Source organism: Erinaceus europaeus, chromosome 9 (genome assembly GCF_950295315.1).
Source record: "Erinaceus europaeus chromosome 9, mEriEur2.1, whole genome shotgun sequence".
Lineage (NCBI taxonomy): Eukaryota > Metazoa > Chordata > Mammalia > Eulipotyphla > Erinaceidae > Erinaceus > Erinaceus europaeus.
Window position 1 is genome coordinate 90,964,509 of NC_080170.1, and position 21,693 is coordinate 90,986,201.

General features: G+C 37.7%; 2 protein-coding genes across 19 annotated transcripts in view; both read right to left on the reverse strand.

Annotated features, from left to right (window-relative positions):
* Positions 1-1,792: 1,792 nt before the first annotated feature.
* ABHD10 (abhydrolase domain containing 10, depalmitoylase) lies at positions 1,793-15,688 on the reverse strand. Of its 2 annotated transcripts, XM_007516331.3 has the most exons (5): positions 15,514-15,688; positions 13,398-13,581; positions 11,370-11,481; positions 10,739-10,876; positions 1,793-2,758 (listed from the first exon to the last, which is right to left on the reverse strand). In XM_007516331.3, the coding sequence occupies exons 1-5, from the start codon at positions 15,653-15,655 to the stop codon at positions 2,414-2,416; spliced, it is 921 nt and encodes a 306-aa protein (XP_007516393.2). In that variant the 5' UTR covers positions 15,656-15,688; the 3' UTR covers positions 1,793-2,413. The 2 variants fall into 2 exon arrangements, with proteins under 2 accessions (XP_007516393.2, XP_060054361.1); XM_060198378.1 differs by lacking the exon at positions 13,398-13,581 and having other exon boundaries at positions 15,514-15,646.
* Positions 15,689-19,650: 3,962 nt separating this feature from the next.
* Positions 19,651-21,693, reverse strand: part of PHLDB2 (pleckstrin homology like domain family B member 2) — a 255,011-nt gene continuing 252,968 nt past the window's right edge. For all 17 annotated transcript variants that reach the window (XM_060198382.1, XM_060198379.1, XM_060198394.1 and 14 more), the window contains one exon: positions 19,651-21,486. In XM_060198382.1, the coding sequence (XP_060054365.1) occupies positions 21,346-21,486 (141 nt within the window). In that variant the 3' untranslated portion in view covers positions 19,651-21,345. The remainder of the gene's footprint in view (positions 21,487-21,693) is intronic.

The following is a 21,693-nucleotide window of genomic DNA, read 5'->3' on the forward strand; positions in this document are numbered from 1 at the left end:
CCAAGATTGCTGGCCACCTTAGGCTCTGTTAGGACTCACAGAATATAACGGTACTATGATCCCTGCTATATATATTTTTAAGTTAATATTTTTAATAATTTTATGTACTTATTTTAGATAGAGACAGAGAGGTGTGGCACTGCTTCACTGTTAAGCTTCCACTCTGCAGGTGGAGACCAGGGGCTTGAACACAGGTCCTCATAGAAGGTATGTACACTTTACTGTGTGCACCACCACCCAGCTCCTTCAAGATGTAATATGTTTGTATTCTGATTTCATACTCTAAAAAGGACACAAATCCTTATATACTATTGCCTACCTGAAAGAAAAAAGTCATTTTTATTAATATGCACCTTAAATACAAATACCCAAATGATCACCATCAAAATTGGGACTTTCAAAAGGATATACTTAGTATGAAAATATAAAATTCAACTTGTAATAACTTGTCTATTAACACAAGATAGGGAGGAAAAGAGAACCAATGCATCTCTCCGGCATTTGAAGTGCAAGTGATTGAATTTAGGACCTCATGCTTCCAAGTTTAATGCTTAAGATTTTAGATGAGTTTCATCATTCCTAGAACTGACGCAAGTGACTTGTCCCACCTTATGTTGGGAATACATGATGTATCATGCCTGTAAACAGTGGAAAGCTGGGCCATGTGGGTGTGACTAGCAGACATCATTAGCATATGATGTAAACTCAAATAGACTTGGGAGTACTGAAGCGATTTAAGGAAAGATCTGATGGAAACAGCTATTGTCCTCTTCCGCTGACATTCTCTCCTGCCTTTTGGTCTCTTGGGTCCTTGCTTACTTGTGCCACTTTGTTCTCTGGCTTTTTCCCCTTCTCCCTTCTCCTGGGACCTGTGTTTCTGGGAAGCTGATGACTGAAGAATGGACTATTAAAGACTCATGACTCACACAGCAGCATAGCTGGTTAAGCTTTTCCTCCTTTACCTATTCCATTCCCAAAGTTTTTAAGAAATAAATCCACCAACTTTAAACATCCCAAAACACCATCCAAAAAAAAAAAAAAAAAAAGAAGAGCCTTTCTATTCTTTACAATAGGCTTAATTCTAAAATCATATGGTTTATGTTTAAAATCTGCTTTCCTTCTGAGAGTTGACTTTTGGTTAAGTATCTGACAGAGAGACTTCCTACATGACCACCACCCAATAAAAATTCCATACTAAGTCATTAACAAGCTTCTCTGATGGGCAACATTTTATATCTGTTGTCTCAGCATGTAGCTGATGGAATCAAATTCATCCTGGGGCCAGTGGTGTTACACCTGGTTAAGTGCAAGCATTACAGTGTGCAAGGACACAGGTTCAAGCCCTGGTCCCCACCTGCAGGGGGAAAACTTCATGAGCAGTGATGTTGCAGGTGTCTGTTACTGTCCCTCTCTGTCTTCCCCCTTCCCTCTTGATTTCTCTGTCTCTAGCAAATAAATAAATTAAAAACTTACATTTATCCTTGACTCCACTAGGTGATGATTCTCAAAAGCCTGCACTAAGTTTTATCAGACTTCACACAAACCATATACCTTTTCTTTGCTGACTTTGCATTGCATCTTTCAATGAACCCCCAATAAAATGACTCTTAAAATAAATAAATAAAACAATGTTAGGAAATTACGTATCTCCTTCTAGTACTAATTTTTTGCCTTTAAAAATGATAATATTAAGTTTAAAGGCAATTCTAAGATGTAAAATATTTTATATAAGATTCTTTTAACTTTATTATGCTTTCACTAATAATTTCAGAATTACTTCAATATTTTCCTATTATCTTGTGAACTGCATTTTTTATTGGGGGGAGGGTAATGGTTTACAGTCAACAATAAAATACAGTAAAAAAAATAAAACATAGTAGTTTGTACATGTATAACATTTCTCAGGTTTCCACATAACAATTCAACCTCCACTATGTCTTCTGACATCATGTTCCAGGACCTGAACCCTCCCCACAACCCACCCAAGTCCTTTACTTTGGTGCAATACACCATGAATTGCCTTTTAAGGTCAGAAGTAATTTTACAAATCTCCATATAGACTTCTATCAAACAAAAATAGTTCAAGTTTTATTAATAATTCTAGATAGAAGAGTGCTATTATGGGTTGGCAGTTAAGAGAAACATCAAAAACTAAGTATCTCTTGAGTAAAAAGAAAAAAGAACACATTTATGTGATAACAAAGACTAAAGAAAGGATTGACAGAGAAACAATTTCAAACAACAGTTGGTGCTTTCTTAACAATTTATATCACTTGTGTGCATACATTATTAAATAAATACTTATGTGATATTGATAAAACATAGGAAAGAAGGAACAAACTTCTAAGTATTTGGGTTATTCTTCTTCCAATCTTCAGACTCACTAGTTTACATGCCAACTAAAACTGTGATTCTAAATACCTACAACTGAAAGCTTGTCAATTAAATCATCAATAGTGCACACGAGAAGATGAATGTCCGCTTTTTCTTTCATTCGGTGTTCACTGTGTTTTCTGAGGATGACATCTACATCTGTGCTGATTAACCTGTCGGCAATTTGTATGGATGTATGCCAAGGTATGATGTCATCCTTCATGCCATGCAGCAATCTCACAGGACAGTTCACAGGAATAGGGCTATGCAACAAGCAGTGGTGTTCAGCTTCTTTAATGAAACTATACTGAATGTGGTAAAAACCTTCTTCATTGTATTTTGTTGGCATGGTCCACACACCTTTTAACTCAATTTCTTTTTTCACCTATTGGGAAAAAATAGAAGAATAAAGTTATTAGACATTAAACATACAGTAGTTTTAGTCTATGGGAAGCAATCTTTAAGGAAGAGAACAAAAATAACAAAACTTAGCAATAATATCAAATAATTAGATATGTAAGGTACTACCTCAAGAATTTTACATGCAGACTCTTGTAAAAGTCCTGATAATAACTGTTACTATCTTTTATTCACCTAGGAGGGTATTAAGAGTTTAAGGAAGTTTATGTTCAAAGTTGAAAAGCAGTAACTGTTATATTTAGTACGCAAACTTACTTGCTTTATTTAACTTTACCATGTAATACCTTAAATTAAGGAGGGGAAAAGTACAAGTTAATATAATATCAAATATTATAATATAATATCAAATATCATAATATCATTATGATTTTTATTAATATATTATATTTATTATTAATATCATAATATCAAATCTCAGGAATAAAAGCAGTTTAGATTTCACCATCATAATACTAAAAGCATCTTAAATTGGGAGTAGGTAGAAGAAGAATAGACAGGTTTTGTCTTGCTGAGTCTTACAGAATGGAAAACAACAAAAACAACAACAAAAAACACCTCTTGTTTTGGATAAGAATCAGATCTACATACTTAAAGAGTTAAAGACTTGGGTATTAGACTAGAAACCATAAAATGCATAGAAGAAAACATCTACAGAACATGCCATGATGTTGGCTTCAGAAACTCAAGACCAACAGCAAAAAATACGAAAGCAAAAATAAATCAGTAAGATCACACCAGAACTTAAATCCTGTACAACAAAACACCATCAAAACAAAAAGACGTCCTGCTGAATGAGAAGATAGCCATATGCCATAAGGCTAATAACCAAGACACATAAAGAACTCAAAAAACTCATTGAACAAGTTTAACCAAAAAAAAAAAAAAAAAAAAGAGAGAGAGAGAGAGAGAGGAAAAAGAAGTGAATGGACACTTCACCAAGAAGATACACATATGGCAAATAATCACATAAAAAAAAAAAAAAAGCTCAGTGTCACTGATTATCAAAGAAATGCTAGCTGAGAAAAAAAATGAGAAACTACCTTACAACTGTGATAGTCTCATACATCAAAAATGATAGAAGGTGAAGACCTGAAAAAAAAAAAAAGAACTCTTTTTCACTATATGATTTTGTTTAGGGTCTATGGAAAACAGCATGGAAATTTCTCAAAATACTAAAAATAGACCATATGACCTGGCAATTCCTCTCCTACTGAAACAGCACGAAACACTAGCTCAAACATACATGTCTTTTGAAAAAAAATTATTTATTTATTTTGGACAGAAACAGAGAGAAATTGAGAGGGAAAGGAAGAGACAGAAGGAGGGATAGACACTTGCATGACTGTTTCACCACTTGTGAAGTTTTCGCCCCGCAAGTGGGGACCAGGTACTTGATCCGGTTCCTTGCACACTGTAGCCTAATACACTTACCAGGGGCACCATCATCTGGCCCCCAGGGAGATATATCTATATGTTTCCTCATTGAACATTGTATGTAGTAGTCAAGACTTCAAGCAATCCAAGATGAGTAGATAAGAAATTGTGGCACCTATTCATAGTACTGCTGATCAGTTACTGGAAAAGATGAAATCTTGTCCTTTGCTATAGCGTGAATGACTCTAAAGGGGATCATGTTAAGTGAAACAAGACTGATGGAGAAAGACAAATATTGGGGAATCTCACTCATAAGTGGGGTTTAAGAAACAAAGCTAGGGGCTGGGGAGACAGCATAATGGTTATGCAAAAGACTTTCATGCCTAAAGCTCTGAGGTCCCAGGTTCAATCCCCAGCACTACCACAAGCCAAAGCTGAGCAGTGCTCTGGTCTCTCTTTCCCTCTGTGTATCTCTTCCATTAAAAATAAATAAATAAAAACAAACAAAGCTGGAAAAAACAGAGTGAAACATTAATAAACTTATGGTCTATTTCAGCAGAACTGAGGGTGCAAAAGTGAGGGGGGAAGATAGGGAAGTAGGTAGGACAAAAAGATGTTAGGAGCTCAATGCTCTATGTTGAAAGGGTATGACACTTTGTTGGAAAGTGAGAGAAGCTGATACACTTTTAGGAGAGAGGAAAAATTATACCCCTGAGGCAGTAAGACTCGTAAACAACTGTTCAATAAAAACAATTTAAAAAATTGTTGGATGCTGGCTAGGCTTCCCTGGATTGAAGACCCCACCAATGTGTCCTGGAGCTCAGCTTCCCCAGAGTCACACCCTACTAGGGAAAGAGAGAGGCAGACTGGGGGTATGGACCGACCAGTCAACGCCCATGTTCAGCGGGGAAGCAATTACAGAAGCCAGACCTTCTACCTTCTGCATCCCTCAACGACCCTGGGTCCATGCTCCCAGAGGGATAGAGAATGGGAAAGCTATCAGGGGAGGGGGTGGGTTATGGGGATTGGGTGTTGGGAATTGTGTGGAGTTGTACCCCTCCTACCTTATGCTTTTGTTCACTAATCCTTTCTTAAAAAAAAAATTAAAAAAAAAAAAATAATAATCACTTTCTATTAAAAAGTACTTGTAGAAAAATCATGTAAACTGAGCAGTAATAGTTTGTTTACACTTAAAATGAAATAGTTGGTACTCTTTAGATTCTTGATTAATTTCTTTTTATATTATAATTAGCCCTAAGCATTTCTAAGTGATAGATCTACATTAAGTATAAAAATACATAAAAAGGAATAAATAATCCATAATCAAACTTCATGGCTATAACAATCAATAATAATTTGTCTTCCTTCCATTATTTTTCATTATTTCCATGTGTGACATATACACATAAATGTTGGGATATATCTGACCTACAGTCATAAATAGTTTTGTTAAAATTTTATGTATTTCACTCGATATAGAGGTCACAGCGCATTATGTGGCATGTGTTGTGCCAGGGATCAAACTATGGGCCTCAAACTTTTAAGTCCAGCTCTGTACAGCTATATGCTACCTATATACGTATACGTATATAGGTATATTTTAACATTTATATACGTATATTTTAACATTTATTTACTTGCTACTTGGGGAGAGAAGCGAGAGAAACAACAAAGCATTACTCTTATCATATTCAGTACTGGGAATACATCACAGTAACTCACATTTTAAAAAAGATTTATTAGATAGATTGAGAGGGAAAGGAGAGATAGAAAGAAAGAGGGAAATGAGAGAGAGAGAGTGTGTGTGTGTGTGTGTGTGTGTGTGTGAAGGAAAAGACACCTGTAGTACTGCTTTCCTTCTCATGAAACTTTCCCCCTGCAGGTGGGTCTGGGGAGGTTTGAACAATGTTGGCACACCATAACATATATGCTGTACCATGTACAACTCTGCCTGGCCCTAGGACCTCACATTTCTAAATTATGGGTTCTATCATTTGCTACTTCCAGGCAACCACATACAGCTTTTTATTCTACTTGATTTAACATATATATTTATGAGTTTAAAAAGTCCTATAAAAAGTTTTTGAAAGGCTGCATACTAACCCATTATAGTCAAGCTAACATAATTAACCTTCCCACATTATTGGCACTTCCAATATTTTAGGTATTTTAGAGCATAAAGATTATTTTCTGAATAGAACAAACCCTTTGGAAAGATCAACAGAGATAAATAATAAAGACAAAAATAGTTTAAGGACCTTGTATTCAATGCTGTGGAGAGCATTTCTGACTTCTAAAAAAAGGTGGGTGTCTTATTTTTTTTGAAAATGGTAATAGAAGAAAGGCAGCCGGTGCAACCAGTGCCACCACGCCACGTTTCCTTTCCCTTTGGACTGTACCCAGAGATGCCAAGTCTGAGGTGTCAGCCCTCCAACTCTAATGATCTAGTGAGACTTTCCTACCACATGGGACTACTTAGTTCTATTTTAAACGGTGTGTTTTCTTACGAAGTTACAAACCTTAGATATAGACCAGAGCTTAAGGGACAGGGTTCATGTGCACATGTATCCATAAGTTGGGGGAATATATATACCTCAAAGTAAAAGTGTCCAGTGTAGTCAGTAGTCTCCAGTGAGTAAACTTAAACTCAGTAAGTACAGCAAGCAAGTAGACACCATATATAAGCTTAGACCAGGGAGAACAGAAGCAACTGGTGGCATCACTATATAAGATACAGCTACATGCAAATAGCATTAAATGACATAAATCATGGTGAGGTCTTGTATGATACAGAAAATCCTAACAATGGGAGTTTCAAACCAAATTTCTGAATAACTTGGTTATAACTATTTATAGTTATAACCCTAAGACAGCAAGAACCTTCCCCATAAAATCCACTATATAAAACCCTATTTCAAGGGCAACAAAAGGGGAAATAAATAAATAAATAAATAATAATAAAAAAAGAAATTCAGACTAAAAAAAAAAATAAAACAGTTTCTCTCAGTTCTGCAACCTCTGGAGTGGGGCTGGTTTTTCAGGACACTTCTCTTGACCCATACCAATTGATACTGCATCTGCTGATCTCAACCTAATCAATGCAACCAATACCACCTCAACATGTATCACTTCGGACTGTGTCCACAGACGACAGGCCTGTGATGTCAACCCTTCAGCTCCAGTACCCTGGTGAGACTGTTCCTAGTTCACAGGACTCCTTAATTCCATTTTGGGTGATGTACTTCCTAACAAAGCGATAGAACCTGGGGCCCTAGTCAGGGGAGCCTGGGATTCCCACACAGACATGATGGGCCTAGACTTCTAACAGATGCCTCTCTCCACTGTCATTGGTCATCTCCATCAGGAACAACACAGAGTACCCTTTTGTGGGACCCTAAAGGATCTTGCCCTCAATGTGGATCAACAATGGTAGGGACGGCTCCATTCACTGAAGGGAGGTTGGGCCAACACACTCTACCACTTGAGGAAGATGGATCTGGCAATGAATGCAGCCCAGAACATTCCTAGCTATGACCATAGAATACCAGCTCAGATCTACAGGGATGCAGAGGTTACACAGGCTCCTATAATGAATATGGGCCCAGATCAAACTCATGGGGTTTACAGTTAACAAAATTTATATACCTTTCCCATATTTGGGAGCTACTCTCTTCCCTGATCCAGCTTTCTAATCCTATTTCCAACTTTGAAACCAACTTCCCACACAATGTCTTTGGTCCACCTGCATGTTAGCTGTCAGGTTCATACAAAGGTTAGTAAAGTCATGAGCCCCATTGGAATATACCTACCAGCTTTTTCCAAAATGGAGACCCCAAATCTCATTTGCTATATTCTAGCCTTTAGGTTCCAGACTATTGAATAATTTGTTCTGTTTTATACCTTAATGCTTTTTCAGCCACCAAGTCGCAGATGCTACCATGACGCCAACCTGATTTCCCTAGGCATTGGTGACAATGTGTCCTCGAGCCCCACCTCTCCAGAGCTCTGCCCCACTAGGGAAAGATAGAGACAAGCTGGGGGGTATGGATCGACCTATCAATGCCCATGTCTAGCAGAGAAGCAATTATAAAAGCCAGACTTTCCACCTTATGCACTCCATAATAATCCTGGGTCCATGCTCACAGAGGGATAAAGAATAGGAAAGCTTTCAAGGGAGGGGATGGGATACAGAACTCTGGTGGTGGGAATTGTGTGGAATTGTACCCCTCTTATCATATGGTCTTGATATTTTTTATTTTATAAATAAATTTTTTTAAAAAGAAGACAGCATAAAGTATCTAAGCAAATATTTACTACTTAAGCCTAGACACCCTCCTCTTCTACCCCCTACTTCACTTCCCTTTAATCACTTTAAGTCTAACCTCATCAGATAAAGAAAGGACTACAAAAGCTGGATAAGAAGAAGAGACTGGCACACTTTAAAGATGGCCTTTTTGGCCAATATCAGACCACCCCATCATCTGGGGCTCTAGTTAGGGAATCCTTGGATTTCCACATAGATACAATGGGCCTAGACCTCTAATAGATCCTTCTTTCCACTCTCACTGGTCACTTCCATCAGGAACATTGTCATAAGCCCTCTTACATTCAATTAGAGCAGCAATGGTAGGGATGGCCCCTAAGGGTCAACCTATACTGCCACTTGAGGAAGACTGGTCCGGAAATGAGTGAAGCCTAGAATGTTCCTTTCTGTGGCCATGGACTGCAAGCTCAGATAGACAGGGACTCAGAGGTTACAGTCTCCTGTGCTAAATATGAATAGCTCTGGGCCCTAGGTCAGACTGATGGGGTTTACAGTTAATGGTATTTATATACTTTCCTCATATTTGGAAGCTACTCTCTGCCCTAATCCACCTTTCTAGTCTTATTTTCAACTATGACACCATCTTCCCAGACAATACTTTTAGTTCATCTGCATGTTAGGTATCAGGCTCAGGCAAAATTCACTAAAGTCATGGGCCCCTTGAAACATAACTAAAATAGACTTCCTAGATCCTCCCCATATGAAGATCCCTAGTTTCATCTGTTCTATTCTTATCTTTGGGTTCCTGATTATTAAACCATTTGTCTTGCTTTATATTTTACTACCTTTCAGCCACCAGTTGCAGATAGTACCATGGCACCATCTTGATTTCCCTGGGCAGGAAACCTCACTAATATGCCCTGGGACCTCACTTCTCCAGAGCCCTGCTCCATTAGGGAAAGATATAAACAGGTGGGGGGGGGGGGGATGGATCAAGCTGCTAATGTCCATGCTCAGTGGAGAAGCAATTACCAAAGCCATATCTTCCACCTTCTGCACCCCATAAAGAATTTTGGTCCATACGCCCAGAGGGATAAAGAATAGGGAAACTTCTGATAGAGAAAGATTGGACATGGAACTCTGGCGGTGGGAACTGTGTGGAACTGTACCCCTGTAATCTTGTTAATCATTATTAAATCACTAATAAAAAATTTCAAAAAAATAGTACACTGGTTTTGTAAAATTATGTTCATGCCTGAGGCTCCCAAGTCTCAGACTGAATTAAACCTCTATATTTCAGAGTTGAACAATGTCTTAGTAAGAAAAAAAAAAGGAAAAAAGAAAATCTAGGTAACATAGAAAACATATGAAAAATTGTGTGTATATAACTATATTAACATTCTCTACATTTAAACATGTAAACCAATTATCTAAAGCAAAAATATTAATCATCCTCAAACTATTTAGCATTATTTATAATTTATAATCACAGTAATAAGAATTTGGTTTCATGAGTTATTGGTTCAAGTAGGAAATTACTGTTTCAAGTTGTATTTAAAAGTTCATGATGATCTTTGGGAGTCGGGCGGTAGCGCAGTGGGTTAAGCACACATGGTACAAAGTGCAAGGATGGGCATAAGGATCCCGGTTTGAGCCCCCAGCTCCCAGCCTGCAGGGGAGTTGCTTTACAGGTGGTGAAGCAGGTCTGCAAATGTCTATCTTTTTCTTCCCCTCTCCTCTCTATTTCTCTCTGACCTATCTAACAACGACAACATCAATAACTACAAGAATAAAAAGATAACAAGGGCAACTATAAATAAAATTTTTTAAAAAGTTCATGATCTTTAACTAGCTTTGTTACCTGCCATTGGCTTGAATGAAGAACAAATTTAACTTTGTAAAATCTCAAAAAAGATCATTAATGATATAAAGTATAAATTTTTTAAGTTCTACACTACGAAGAAAGTATATGAAGACAATTTGATCAAGCAGCTTTGGCTTCTAAAGCTGCACATCCTTTCTGATGCCCTCTAGTGTCCACAGAATGGGATAATGAGTAGTCAATTCAAAGGCTAGCCCAATAGCGAGGTGTTAACATTCTCAGAAATAAAGGTGACAGTAAAAATTTTCACTTCTGCTCCTGATCATAGTTAAAGGCAAAGAGATTGCATACAAAAAAAAGCAGCTAAGATATAAGATGGGATAGCATAGCAAGGAAGTAAAAGGTAGATGACACACAAATATGTAAAGAATGAGGGAACAGAAGAATGATTAGAGAGCTATATACCGAGACTGCCTGTGACTTACCTCAACTGGAAGTTGATTAAACTGTGTTACTAGGCCATCGACAGCTGTAGCAATACCAATAAGGGCAACCACTTTTCCTGGCCGTGCAATTGCAGCATGAAGCATCAGCCATCCACCAAGACTAGATCCAACTAGTATCTAAAAGTAAAAATGTTGGATGTAAAGAGGAAATTCTCCTTCTTGACTGCAAATGGCACTTTTATAAAATATGAAACTTATTTTTTTACTTTTATAGACATTGACTCTCAGATGTTTAATACGTAGCACAAAGCAGAATTTAAACTATGATTATATCCTGTTAAAATGTTAAGTATGTAATAAAGAATAAATGACAAAAATTAAAAGTGCTATCTCTGTTTATTTTGAACCAAGTATCAAACCTATTAAATATTTGAAATATTCAATGTCTTTGTATCTAAAGGAAAACATTTAAATGGCATGTGACCTGGGAGATGCAATGGCAGTAAGGTACAGGTACAAGACCTGCAAGCATAAGGTCCCAAATTTGAGTCCTGGTACCACATTTTCCAGGTGTTCTGGTTCTCTTTCTTCCATTAATAGATAATTAAATCTTGACACAGATACCATGAGACTACAGTCAATAATTTGCATCTTTAACAGAAATATTCACCTGTGGGCCTTCAGCTAAATGATCAATTACAGAAAGGACATCTTTTCTCCATTTTCCTACTGTGGATTCTTGCAAGTTCCCATCTGATTTTCCAACTCCAGAGTAATCAAATCTGGAAACAAGTAAAAGAAGAAAATAACTACAGCTAGATATTTATCTATATATTTGCTTCCTTGACTTTTGAAGATGACAACACATTCATCATTAGTAAAATGCTTACAACATATTAAAATAACCTACTGAATTCAACATACATTTGAATTATTTTATTTATTTATTCCCTTTTGTGGCCCTTGTTTTATTGTTGTAGTTATTACCAGTGTGCTCAGAGAACTCTAATATTTAATTATTATTATCACCATTATTATTATAAATGTATTTTTTAAATATTTATTCCCTTTTGTGCCTTTGTTGTTTTATTGTTGTAGTTATTATTGTTGTTGGACAGGACAGAGAGAAATGGAGAGAGGAGGGGAAGACAGAGAGGAGAGAAAGACACCTACAGATATACTTCACCTCCTGTGAAGCGACTCCCCTGCAGGTAGGGAGCTGGGGACTCGGAACCAGGATCCTTATGCCAGTCTGGCCCTTGCGCTTTGCTGCCACGTGCGCTTAACCTGCTGCACTACCGCCTGACTCCACACCTATTTTTTTTTTTGTTGTTGTTGTTATCACCAAGGCTTCCCTATTCTGAGATGACTGCTTTAGATAAAGAGACAAAAAGAGAGACAGACAGACACACAGAAAGAGCGATACCATAGTACTGATGCTTCCTCCAGTGTGGTGGGGACCAAGGCTTGAACCTGGGCCACATACATGGCAACAGCACACAATCCAAGTGAGCTACTTTGCCAGCCCATTGGCTTAACCTTTAAATATCTTCTATCAATAGATCAATAGACCCACTCATTTTGTCACTTCCTCTACTGCTACCAGCCTGGTCCAAATCACTAGCCTCTTGCCAGGATTACAATAGTCTCCCGGTTTCAGTTTCTTATCCTCATAACATACATTCCCCACATAGTAGTCAGTGACTTTATTTAGCTTATTTTATCTCAAGTAAAGAGTTGCATGTATGGGAGAAAGAGATAGAAAGATACACAGAGAGGCACGGATGCAAAGAGAGAAAGAGAGAGAGATCTTCCAGTATTTTGGTGCAGGTCTTTGTCATCTTAAAACCAGACTATCATAGTACCTTACTGTGTCTGTACAACTATTCTCTCTCCAAACGGATTTATTCAACCTGCTAGTTTTTTTCTTACACATATTGATATAGCATTAAATTCCCTGTGACACACAGGATAAAAAATGGTATTTAGAAACTAAGTCATCTTAACACAATTAATTGTTGCTAGAATTGATTCTATTCTAGAACCCATGTTCCGTGAATTCAGGCCAGTGATCATTCTACTAAACTATACTGTTTCTTCTGGTAAATAAGGTACTAAATAATTGTTGTATGTACAAAACCCAGTAATAGTGTGTATAAAAAGCATTTTATTAAAATGATTGCCAATATAAAATATTAGTTGTAAAATTAAGTTTTAGTTAAACCACGTACATCCATAGTTACGCTTGTATATTTTCAGATTACAGAAGCTGTACAATATTTTCAAGTACATATATTATTTTTAATATCCACTTTAGAAATAAGATGTACATATAAAATATGCCCAGTGATTAAAATTTCAAATATCCAATGGAAACATCACAATGTGATCCAAAGAGTTTACAAGAAGCCAATTAGTAACTCATCATACTTTATGTTAGGTTATTGTAACTAAAAAAGCTTAGTTACTAATAGTTTCATTTTCTGCCAGCAATGCTGAATCAGGCACAGAGAACATTCAAGACTTCTAGAGGCTGCATTTACAGGAACCCTAAATCACAAGATGAAAGTTTCTAGGATACTGAAATGAATCAATCTATACAAATGTTGGCATTTACTTTGACTGGTTAGAGTACAAGTAATTTTCCATTGCCATGTTAGATGGCAGCATTATTTTCTCTGAAGTGCATTGTTCCTACCTTATACAGGCGTGACCTAGCGACTTGCAAAATTCCTCAATCGCCAATGCTTTTGTACCATTCATATTAGAAAGATAGCCAGGGATGTAGATAATTCCTGGACTTTTGCCTTTTAGCTTTCTATAAGCCAGGCTGGGAAGGTCTGGTCGATTAAGGAAAGAGAGTGATGTCTTTTGTCTGCAAGCTAAACAAAATACATAAAACATAAAGTTTGCAAACAGTTTTTGGATAACTGCACATATCTTCAACTTAACTGTACTTATCAAATTGATATCAAATACTATTTCTAGATTTTGTAGATTTTTCTTTTTTTTTTTTCTTTTTCTTTTTCTTTTGCCTCCAGGGTTATCTCTGGGGCTCGGTGCCTGCACAACAAATCCACTGCTCCTAAAGACCATTTTTTCCCATTTTTGTTGCTCTTGTTATTATTTTATTGTTGTTGTTGATGTCATTGTTGTTGGCTAGGACAGAGAGAAACTGAGGAGGGGAAGACAGAGAGGTGGAGAGAAAGACAGACACCTGCAAGGGGGGGGGTGCTTCATAAGGGGCTTGAACTGGGATCCTTATGCTGGTCCTTGTGTTTAATCCCTGCGTTACTGCCCAGCACCGTTTTTTTTTTTTTTTAAACAGTGCACATCAGCTCAGTGTCGACCTCCCAATATTATTTCACTGTTGAACTTTTTTCTACTATAAAAATTAATACTTATTCCTAAGAATAAAGACATTAAAAAAGAAAGTCACTTATAATCCCACTCTTGCCAAATACATTAGGTGTTTGTATTTCCTTAGTGATTTTTTATCTGAATATACAAATTTTATATTAATTTGCCTTCCTCAACTTCTCAGTCTCTTTTAGGTAGACTAGGGCTGGGAGAGACAACATAAGGGTTATGCTTAAGTTTTTCATGCCTGTGGCTTTGAGGCCCCTAGTTCAATGCCAACACTACCATATGTCAAAACTGAACAGTGCGTTGGTGTCTCAGTGAGGTGAAGTGAAGTGAAATAACCTAAAATACAGGATTAATAAAGGACACTGTGCTGGCTGGTAGACTGTATCCAAAGAAAATATATTCCTTTCCCATTTCTTTAGTAAGTCAAAAAATTCTTTGCATCTTTTTCAAGATAACACTACCCTTTCCTCAAGAGGTAATTTATTTAGTTTTGATGAGTTCTGAGTGAACAGGTTTTTAACATTGTAACCATTAAATACTCTGAATTAGTACAAATCTTGGTGTATATGTGTGTAGATGATTGCTTAATAGATGAAGGAATACAATACTCCATAAACTTACATCACTGTAGGTACTTCACTGTGGTTGTGAACAATCAAATGCAAATTAAACTGAATTTATTGTATATTTAAAACTTAAAACCAAAAACAAAAGTATCTGCAAAGATATTGATGTCCATTCTAAGCACTATGCACCAACAGTTGTGACAAGGATGTGAAGCAACAAAGTAAAAATAAAATAAAATAAAATAAAATAAAATAAAAGGCCTTGCTTAAGGTAGATTGCATAGTTTGAACTGAGGAGAGGTGAGGTGGGAAGAGAAGGGGGGATGAGCAGGGAGGCCCTGAACACAAGATGAAGATATTCACGTGCTGGGGCTACTGTGTAATGATTATAGCTTTCACTGGGAGTGAGCACACTGAGAAGACGATTTGCAGAAGTCAAGTTCCACGGTGGCATGCTGCAAATATATGTATTTTACAGTTGTTATGTAATTCCCTCAATTCGAGGGAGAGTAAGTCTAAGCACTTTAACAATCCGGGTCTGAAAACCAGATAGAATCTTAAGAGAAAACAAGAAGACACATAAGCAGCTCATCAAGTGCACGTCTTCAGCGTCCCCCAAGCTGGCGCCTATTGCAGGGGAGGCAGCAGAGAGCAGGATTCAACTGCCGCCAGCAAGGACACGGGATGTCCGGATGACCCCAGGGGCGGGCTCGCCTCACAGGCTTCAGCAGAAGCGCCCATCGCTCCTGGAGCTGGGGGGCTGAGGATGGGTGGGAGAGCACTTTTTGAATGGGGTTGGCAAAAAGGCATGGGGCAGGGATGGGCGGGATTCGGGAAGTTTGAAAGAACGCATCCCACTCCCGCCTTTCGGATACTGACCTGGGAGCCACCGTGGCGCCCAGTTGGGATTCCGTGTTAGTAAGGTGCCGAGACCACGAGGTAAACCAAAGGAGACGATAGCCCTGCCCCACCTCCGAGCTGGCAGCCAGGACGCCACAGCCGCCATGCTCACACCCGCCATCTTCCCAGCAGTCCCCGCGCCCTGCGTAGGTTTACAGCAGAGACCGTGCAAAACGCACCGCCAGCGGGGCCGCGCATGCGCCACCAGCAGAGGGGGCTTTTGTATGGAAGCTAAGACAGCGCGCATGCGCGGGCCACTTCTAGCCCGTAGCTGTTTTTTGTTGTTGTTGTTGTTTTTTCCTGTTGATTCTGCTTCATTTTGGAATCTTTTTAGTGGACTTCACAGACTACCAATCTGTGGATTGGCAGACATTTCACAGTTGAAATCCCAGGGAGAAATAGTAAGCCACCATGCCTAGATACTGGGACATCATTTCAACATCCCCCAAAATTCGAAATACCAAAAGCAAAAAATGCTAGACTTTCAGTGACTTTTTTCTTCGTGATACTTGATAGAGACAGAAATTGAGAGGGAAGGGAAGCTTCCTGCAGCATAGACTACTTCACCCCTTGTAAAGGTGGGGACCAGGAGCTTTAGCTTGTGTGTAGTAATTTGTGCGCTCAACTAGGTGCTCCACCACCCAGCCCCTGAACTTTCTACGTTACTCATAGGTCTGATCCAGTGATAGGTTTAACTTGTATCATAAATGCATACAAGATCTGACCTTTTGTCTGGTTTGTATAAATACTTGGAGTAGAATTGGAAATTATTGATAGTTGTACCTCCCTCCCTTTCAACTTTTTGTTATTTTTCTAACTTCTTTAATGCCTATGAGTTCTTGATTTATACAGATCACACCTTATGATGTTGCATAAATCTCAGTGGATTAAGAGGTCCTAATAGAAGAATAACGTTGATAAAATATTAGATACATTTTAACAGAATATTTTATATTCTAGAGAGGGGAGTCTTGAATGTCAATAGGTACCTTTAATCAAATGAGAGCCTAGACAAAACATTATTATAGCATAAATAACAAGATATAGATAAAAAAAATATAGAGAAACTTGGCAAGGATGCCAGGATTCTGGTATTTTTATGTGTTGGCAAACTGTTAAAAAGTCATTTCTCAAGTGATGTGGCCACATCTTCACTTTAAATTTCATTTAAAACAAGGAGTGTTTTCAGTGTTCATTGACCCACTGTCTCCATTTTAACACTATATTATAGAAAACATTTAACAGTTCAAAATGCTGAATTCTGTCTATTCCACAGGAAGAAAAATAAATGCATGGTCAATAACAGAACAATGATTGAGAGGGGTCAGGAGTTGAGTCAGTTGAGTAGAACACATGCCTTCACATGCAGGAGCCTGTAGGTTCCATCCTAGCACCACATGGGCATTCTATGGATAGTACTAAGAGATATTGGAGTGGTACTTTGGGGACTCTTCCTCTCTCCTTTTTACTTTTTCAAAAATATATAATTGACTGCAAAACATTAATCCCCTAATAAAGAAAAATAAATAATAAAATATAGAATAAAAATAGGATCAAGGAGGCTTCTCTGTGGAATCCCACAAGAGCAAGGAGGACCCAAGTTCATGCCCAGGCACTGCATTAAAAAAAAAGAAGGGGGGGGGGAGCTTGGCAATGCTGGGGAAACAGCATGATTCTGCAAAAGACTTTCATGCCTGAGGCTCCAGGGTCCCAGGTTCATTCCCCAGCACCACCATGAACCAGAGCTAAGCAGTGCTCTGGTCTCTCTTTCTATGATTAAAATAAAAAAACAATAAAATTTTTTTAAAGGTCTGCATGATAATTCATTTAGTGTGCTTTCTTTTGTCATAATGCAACTGGTCCTCTACTGCACTGAAGGAATCTTTGATATTGTGTTTTCTATCTCTTTTTTCTTTTCTGGGGAAGACAGAGGGTCTATTTTTTTTTTCCTCTTTTTTAAAAAAACTAAGTTTACTTATTATTGGATAGAAACAGAGAAGTTGGGAAGAGGGGGAGATTGAGAAGTATAGAGACAGAGACACTTGCAGCACTACTTCACCACTCATGAAGCTTCCTCCTCACTCGAAAGTAGGGACCAGGGGCTTGAACCTGGGTCCTTGTACACTGTAAGGTGTGCACTCAACCAGGTGTGCCACCACCTAGCCCCTCCTCATTCTGTGTCTACTTTCTTACTTGGAAAAGTCAACCTGGAGTGGTGCAGTCCCAGTGACAACTGTTTGCTTAAATAAATAAATACAGAAGTTCAAAAAATAGAGAAAATTGGCTGACTAGATTGCATTTTTGTTTCTGAATTCTAACTCTGAAACTCTTTAAAATAATTTTTGGGATTTCAACAAGTAGACTTAGTGTTCCATTTTTTTTTTCTGCCAGAGTTATCACTGGGACCCCATGCGTACACAACTTTACCACTCCCAATGGCCATTTGTTTTTCTTTCACAGACAGAGAGAGGAGGTGAGAGACAATAGCACTGCTGTGCTTCCCCTTTGTAGGTACTCCCTTCACCTATGGGTTTCGAACTCCGGCCCTTTTGTATAGTAATGTATGCACACAGTTGGACGTTGGTTTGTTTGAAAATTAACTTATTGCACACCTGGTTGAGCACACATTACAAGGTGCAAGGACCCAGGTTCCTGCCTCTGGTCCCCACCTGCAGGGGGGGAAGCTTTGTGAGTTGTGAAGCAGTGTTGCAGGTGTTTGTTTCTATCCCTATCATCCCCTTCCCTCTGGATTTCTGGCTGCCTTTATCGAATAAATAAATATAATAAAAAGAAATCTTTCAAAAAAATCTTTAAATAAAAAAGATAACTCTTGCTGATGTGGATTGAAGAAAAACCCTATTGTCCTATTGTTCATAAAACATGCCCCAGATCTGGGAAACTGCTGTTCAACAGAAAGGGGGGGGGGGATGTGTATGAAATAATCAGTTTTGCTATAAAATTGAGCTTACATCAAGGTGAATACTTCCTTACTCAGCGTAGCAGTTGCTACAGGAAGGAAGCAGGGATAAGCTGTATAGTTAGACCTTTTCCTTAGAACTAGATATCTTCCTTTATCCTTGCTAAAAGATAGATGTATCTTTTTAAAAAAATATTTATTTATGTATTTATTCCCTTTTGTTACCCTTGTTGCTTTATTGTTGTAGTTATTGATGTCATTGTTGGATAGGACAGAGAGAAATGGAAGTAGGAGGGGGAAGACAGAGAGGGGGAGAGAAAGATAGACACCTGCAGACCTGCTTCACCATTTGTGATGCGATTCCCCTGCAGGTGGGGAGCCAGGGGCTCGAACTGGGATCTATAAGCTGGTCCTTGTGCTTGGCACCACATGCGCTTAACCTGCTGCGCTACCACCCAACTCCCAGATGTATCTTTTTTGTACACAGACCCCACCAGGACTCGCTGTATATAACTCAGACCAAAACTTTAGAAAGGAGTAGCCAGCACTCAGAAATCTGATGGTCTTTCTGATTTGAATCCTCAGTTTGCTGAATAACGTTACTAATAAATCTCTTTGAATGCCTTAATAGTAATGCTTATTTTCAGCTGACCCTGGTAAAATAAACGACTGTGCTGTCTTGGTCAGTGCTGGAGTTAAAGGCAGAGATTGGACATAGTGATCCCACTTTATTTGATATCTTGAGAATCTATCCTATTGGAACACACTGGAAAAGATAAAAGACTGGTTGGGGCTGAAAGATAGCTTATTGAGTAGAAAGTACACACTACCATGTATGAGGCCCGCAATTTGAACCTTGCAACCACAATGGAACACCACTGTCAGAAACAAAGGGCATTAAATAAAGCGTAAATGGTGCTTTGCTGTCTCTCTCGCCCTCCCTCCCTTAGCGTATGGAATTAAAACAGGAGTGGGCTGAGGAGAATGTTCAGTGCTATTATATAAGTACAAGGTCTTCAATTCATTTCTTGGTGCCACATCAGGAAAAAAAAAAAAAGACTGAGTAGATCTCTCTCTCTCTCTCTCTCTCTCGAGATCTATTTTATGTAATCAGCCTTTATGTAGATTCTACAATTAGCATTAGTTGTAGGTAACTTCAGGTAACTTCTTAACAAGCGAGTTTCTTTTCAAATAAAATATTCATTCAACACTTTAATCCAAACTCAACATACTTTAACGAACATTTTAAAAGTTCACTACAACATGCAGGATATAGATTAGAATGCTATTACAAGTCTATGAAGCAAGTACAGTACAGAAGTTATATTTTTATATTAACCAACACATTTTTGCATTTGCATTTCACTCTCTTAGAACATTATAGGACTTAGTGGGGATCTCTGGGAAAAAAATTATAAAAATGTCTTTTGCAATCACAATTTTGTCCTTCACTGTTCAAGTAAAATCATGTGTCATCCAGTACAAAATCTTATTATTAGTAACATGAATACATGTGTATAAACCACATTGCATATTTTTTTTAAAAAAATGTACCCTGTCAGGCTTGACAAAGATTTTATAGATACTTCTAGTTTAATCATTTCTCTTGCCCCAGTAAACAACACCTTTATTTTCTACTTCTATTCATTTGCTAAATTTTAGGAAAGAGTAGTTTTATATTTTTTTGAATAGTTTTGTACTTTAAAACACACACAATGTGACATAAAGAATAAATGACATTTGAAAAACTGTTATAAAAGAGACTTTCCTGAAGTCATTTCATTGAAAAAAAGTTAATTTAGCTCTAACATACAAAAGTTAATTGTAAAGAAATACATAACAAAACGTTACATTACAGAGAACAGCAAGTTGAATTTCCTTTTCCTTTATACTGAACTACATGACTTCCATAAATGAGTATTTTAATTGGTCTGCTCTTTGGTGGAAACAGAATTCTGATTTTAAGGTTATACTATGTAAATCTGCAATGGCAGCTACACTTTACAAGGAGAAATCAGACAATGTAAAGGAAATTGGCTACTAGTTGCATTTATCTGCAGCACCAGGAATGAAGAACTCTTCAGCAAGAAATCATGTTCCCTACACTAAAAATACTTATTTATGTTATACTTCCCAATGTGACAAGAAAGTCCAAGCCTGCTTCCTTCTAAAATACACAGCTTTATTTTCTTCTTTTCCAAAGAAAATGGTAGTTTTCCACAAATGTATAGCTTATGCTGGTGGTGACTCTTTAAATAAAGACATCTTCTTGGTCACTTGATGGCATCAAGTATTAAAACATCATTATAATATGTAGAGTAATATGAATTAGAGTTCATCTCTTGAAACTACTGTTATTAAACAGATGTTAAGTCTTTGGTTTTGGTGTAGTACTTAAAATTAGGACAAAATTTCTCCTAGGAAATAGTCCCCTACAAACCTTACTTTTTAAAATTTAAAAAATTACCTTCATTTAAAAAAAAGTTAATTACCAATATCAATTGGTGATATCAATTATTGTGATGCTAAAATAACTTCATATTTCCAAGGATATACACTCTGTAAATTGTTTAATTTACTTCACCAAAATCAACAATTGATTAAAGACAGCTTCTACGAAATGTTCCTATAAGTGATGCCGTGTGTCAAAACAGTATTTTCTTTTCATGGGTACTTCATAGTCCTGCTTTCTCTATATCGCTGGGCTTTGAATTAAAACCATCATTTTCTCTTTTACAAATGACTCATTGTTAGTGTGAAGGGAGTTCTGAGTATATATGTTAAGTAAGGCGATGGGTCTGCTGAGTCTTTGCATCTGGGATTGAATATGGCTTCATTCTTGTAAGACATTATTGCAGTCTGCCCTGAAGTAAGTGGATTGATGCGCCAATTCACTACAACAAGAAGTGAGTGTAACCTTCTGCCCCAGTTACTATGACATCCATCCAGATTCGCATGGCTTCAGGCGATGGGGCCACCATATAGTAGATTCTATCATGTGTCTTGACACTAAAGGTCAGCAGTGGGTTGGGACTCTAAAAATTGAGAAAGGAAAATAGTGAAACACTGATATTTAAATAGCACACTCATGAAGGCCATTTATTTATTTACTTCATTTCTAGCTTATGGTGGTGTGTACGGGGTGGAGGATTGAACTTGGAGCTTTGGAGCCTCAGGTATGGAATCTCTTTGCATAATCCTTATGCAGTCTCTTCAGCTCAGCCATTTGCTATTGAGTGACC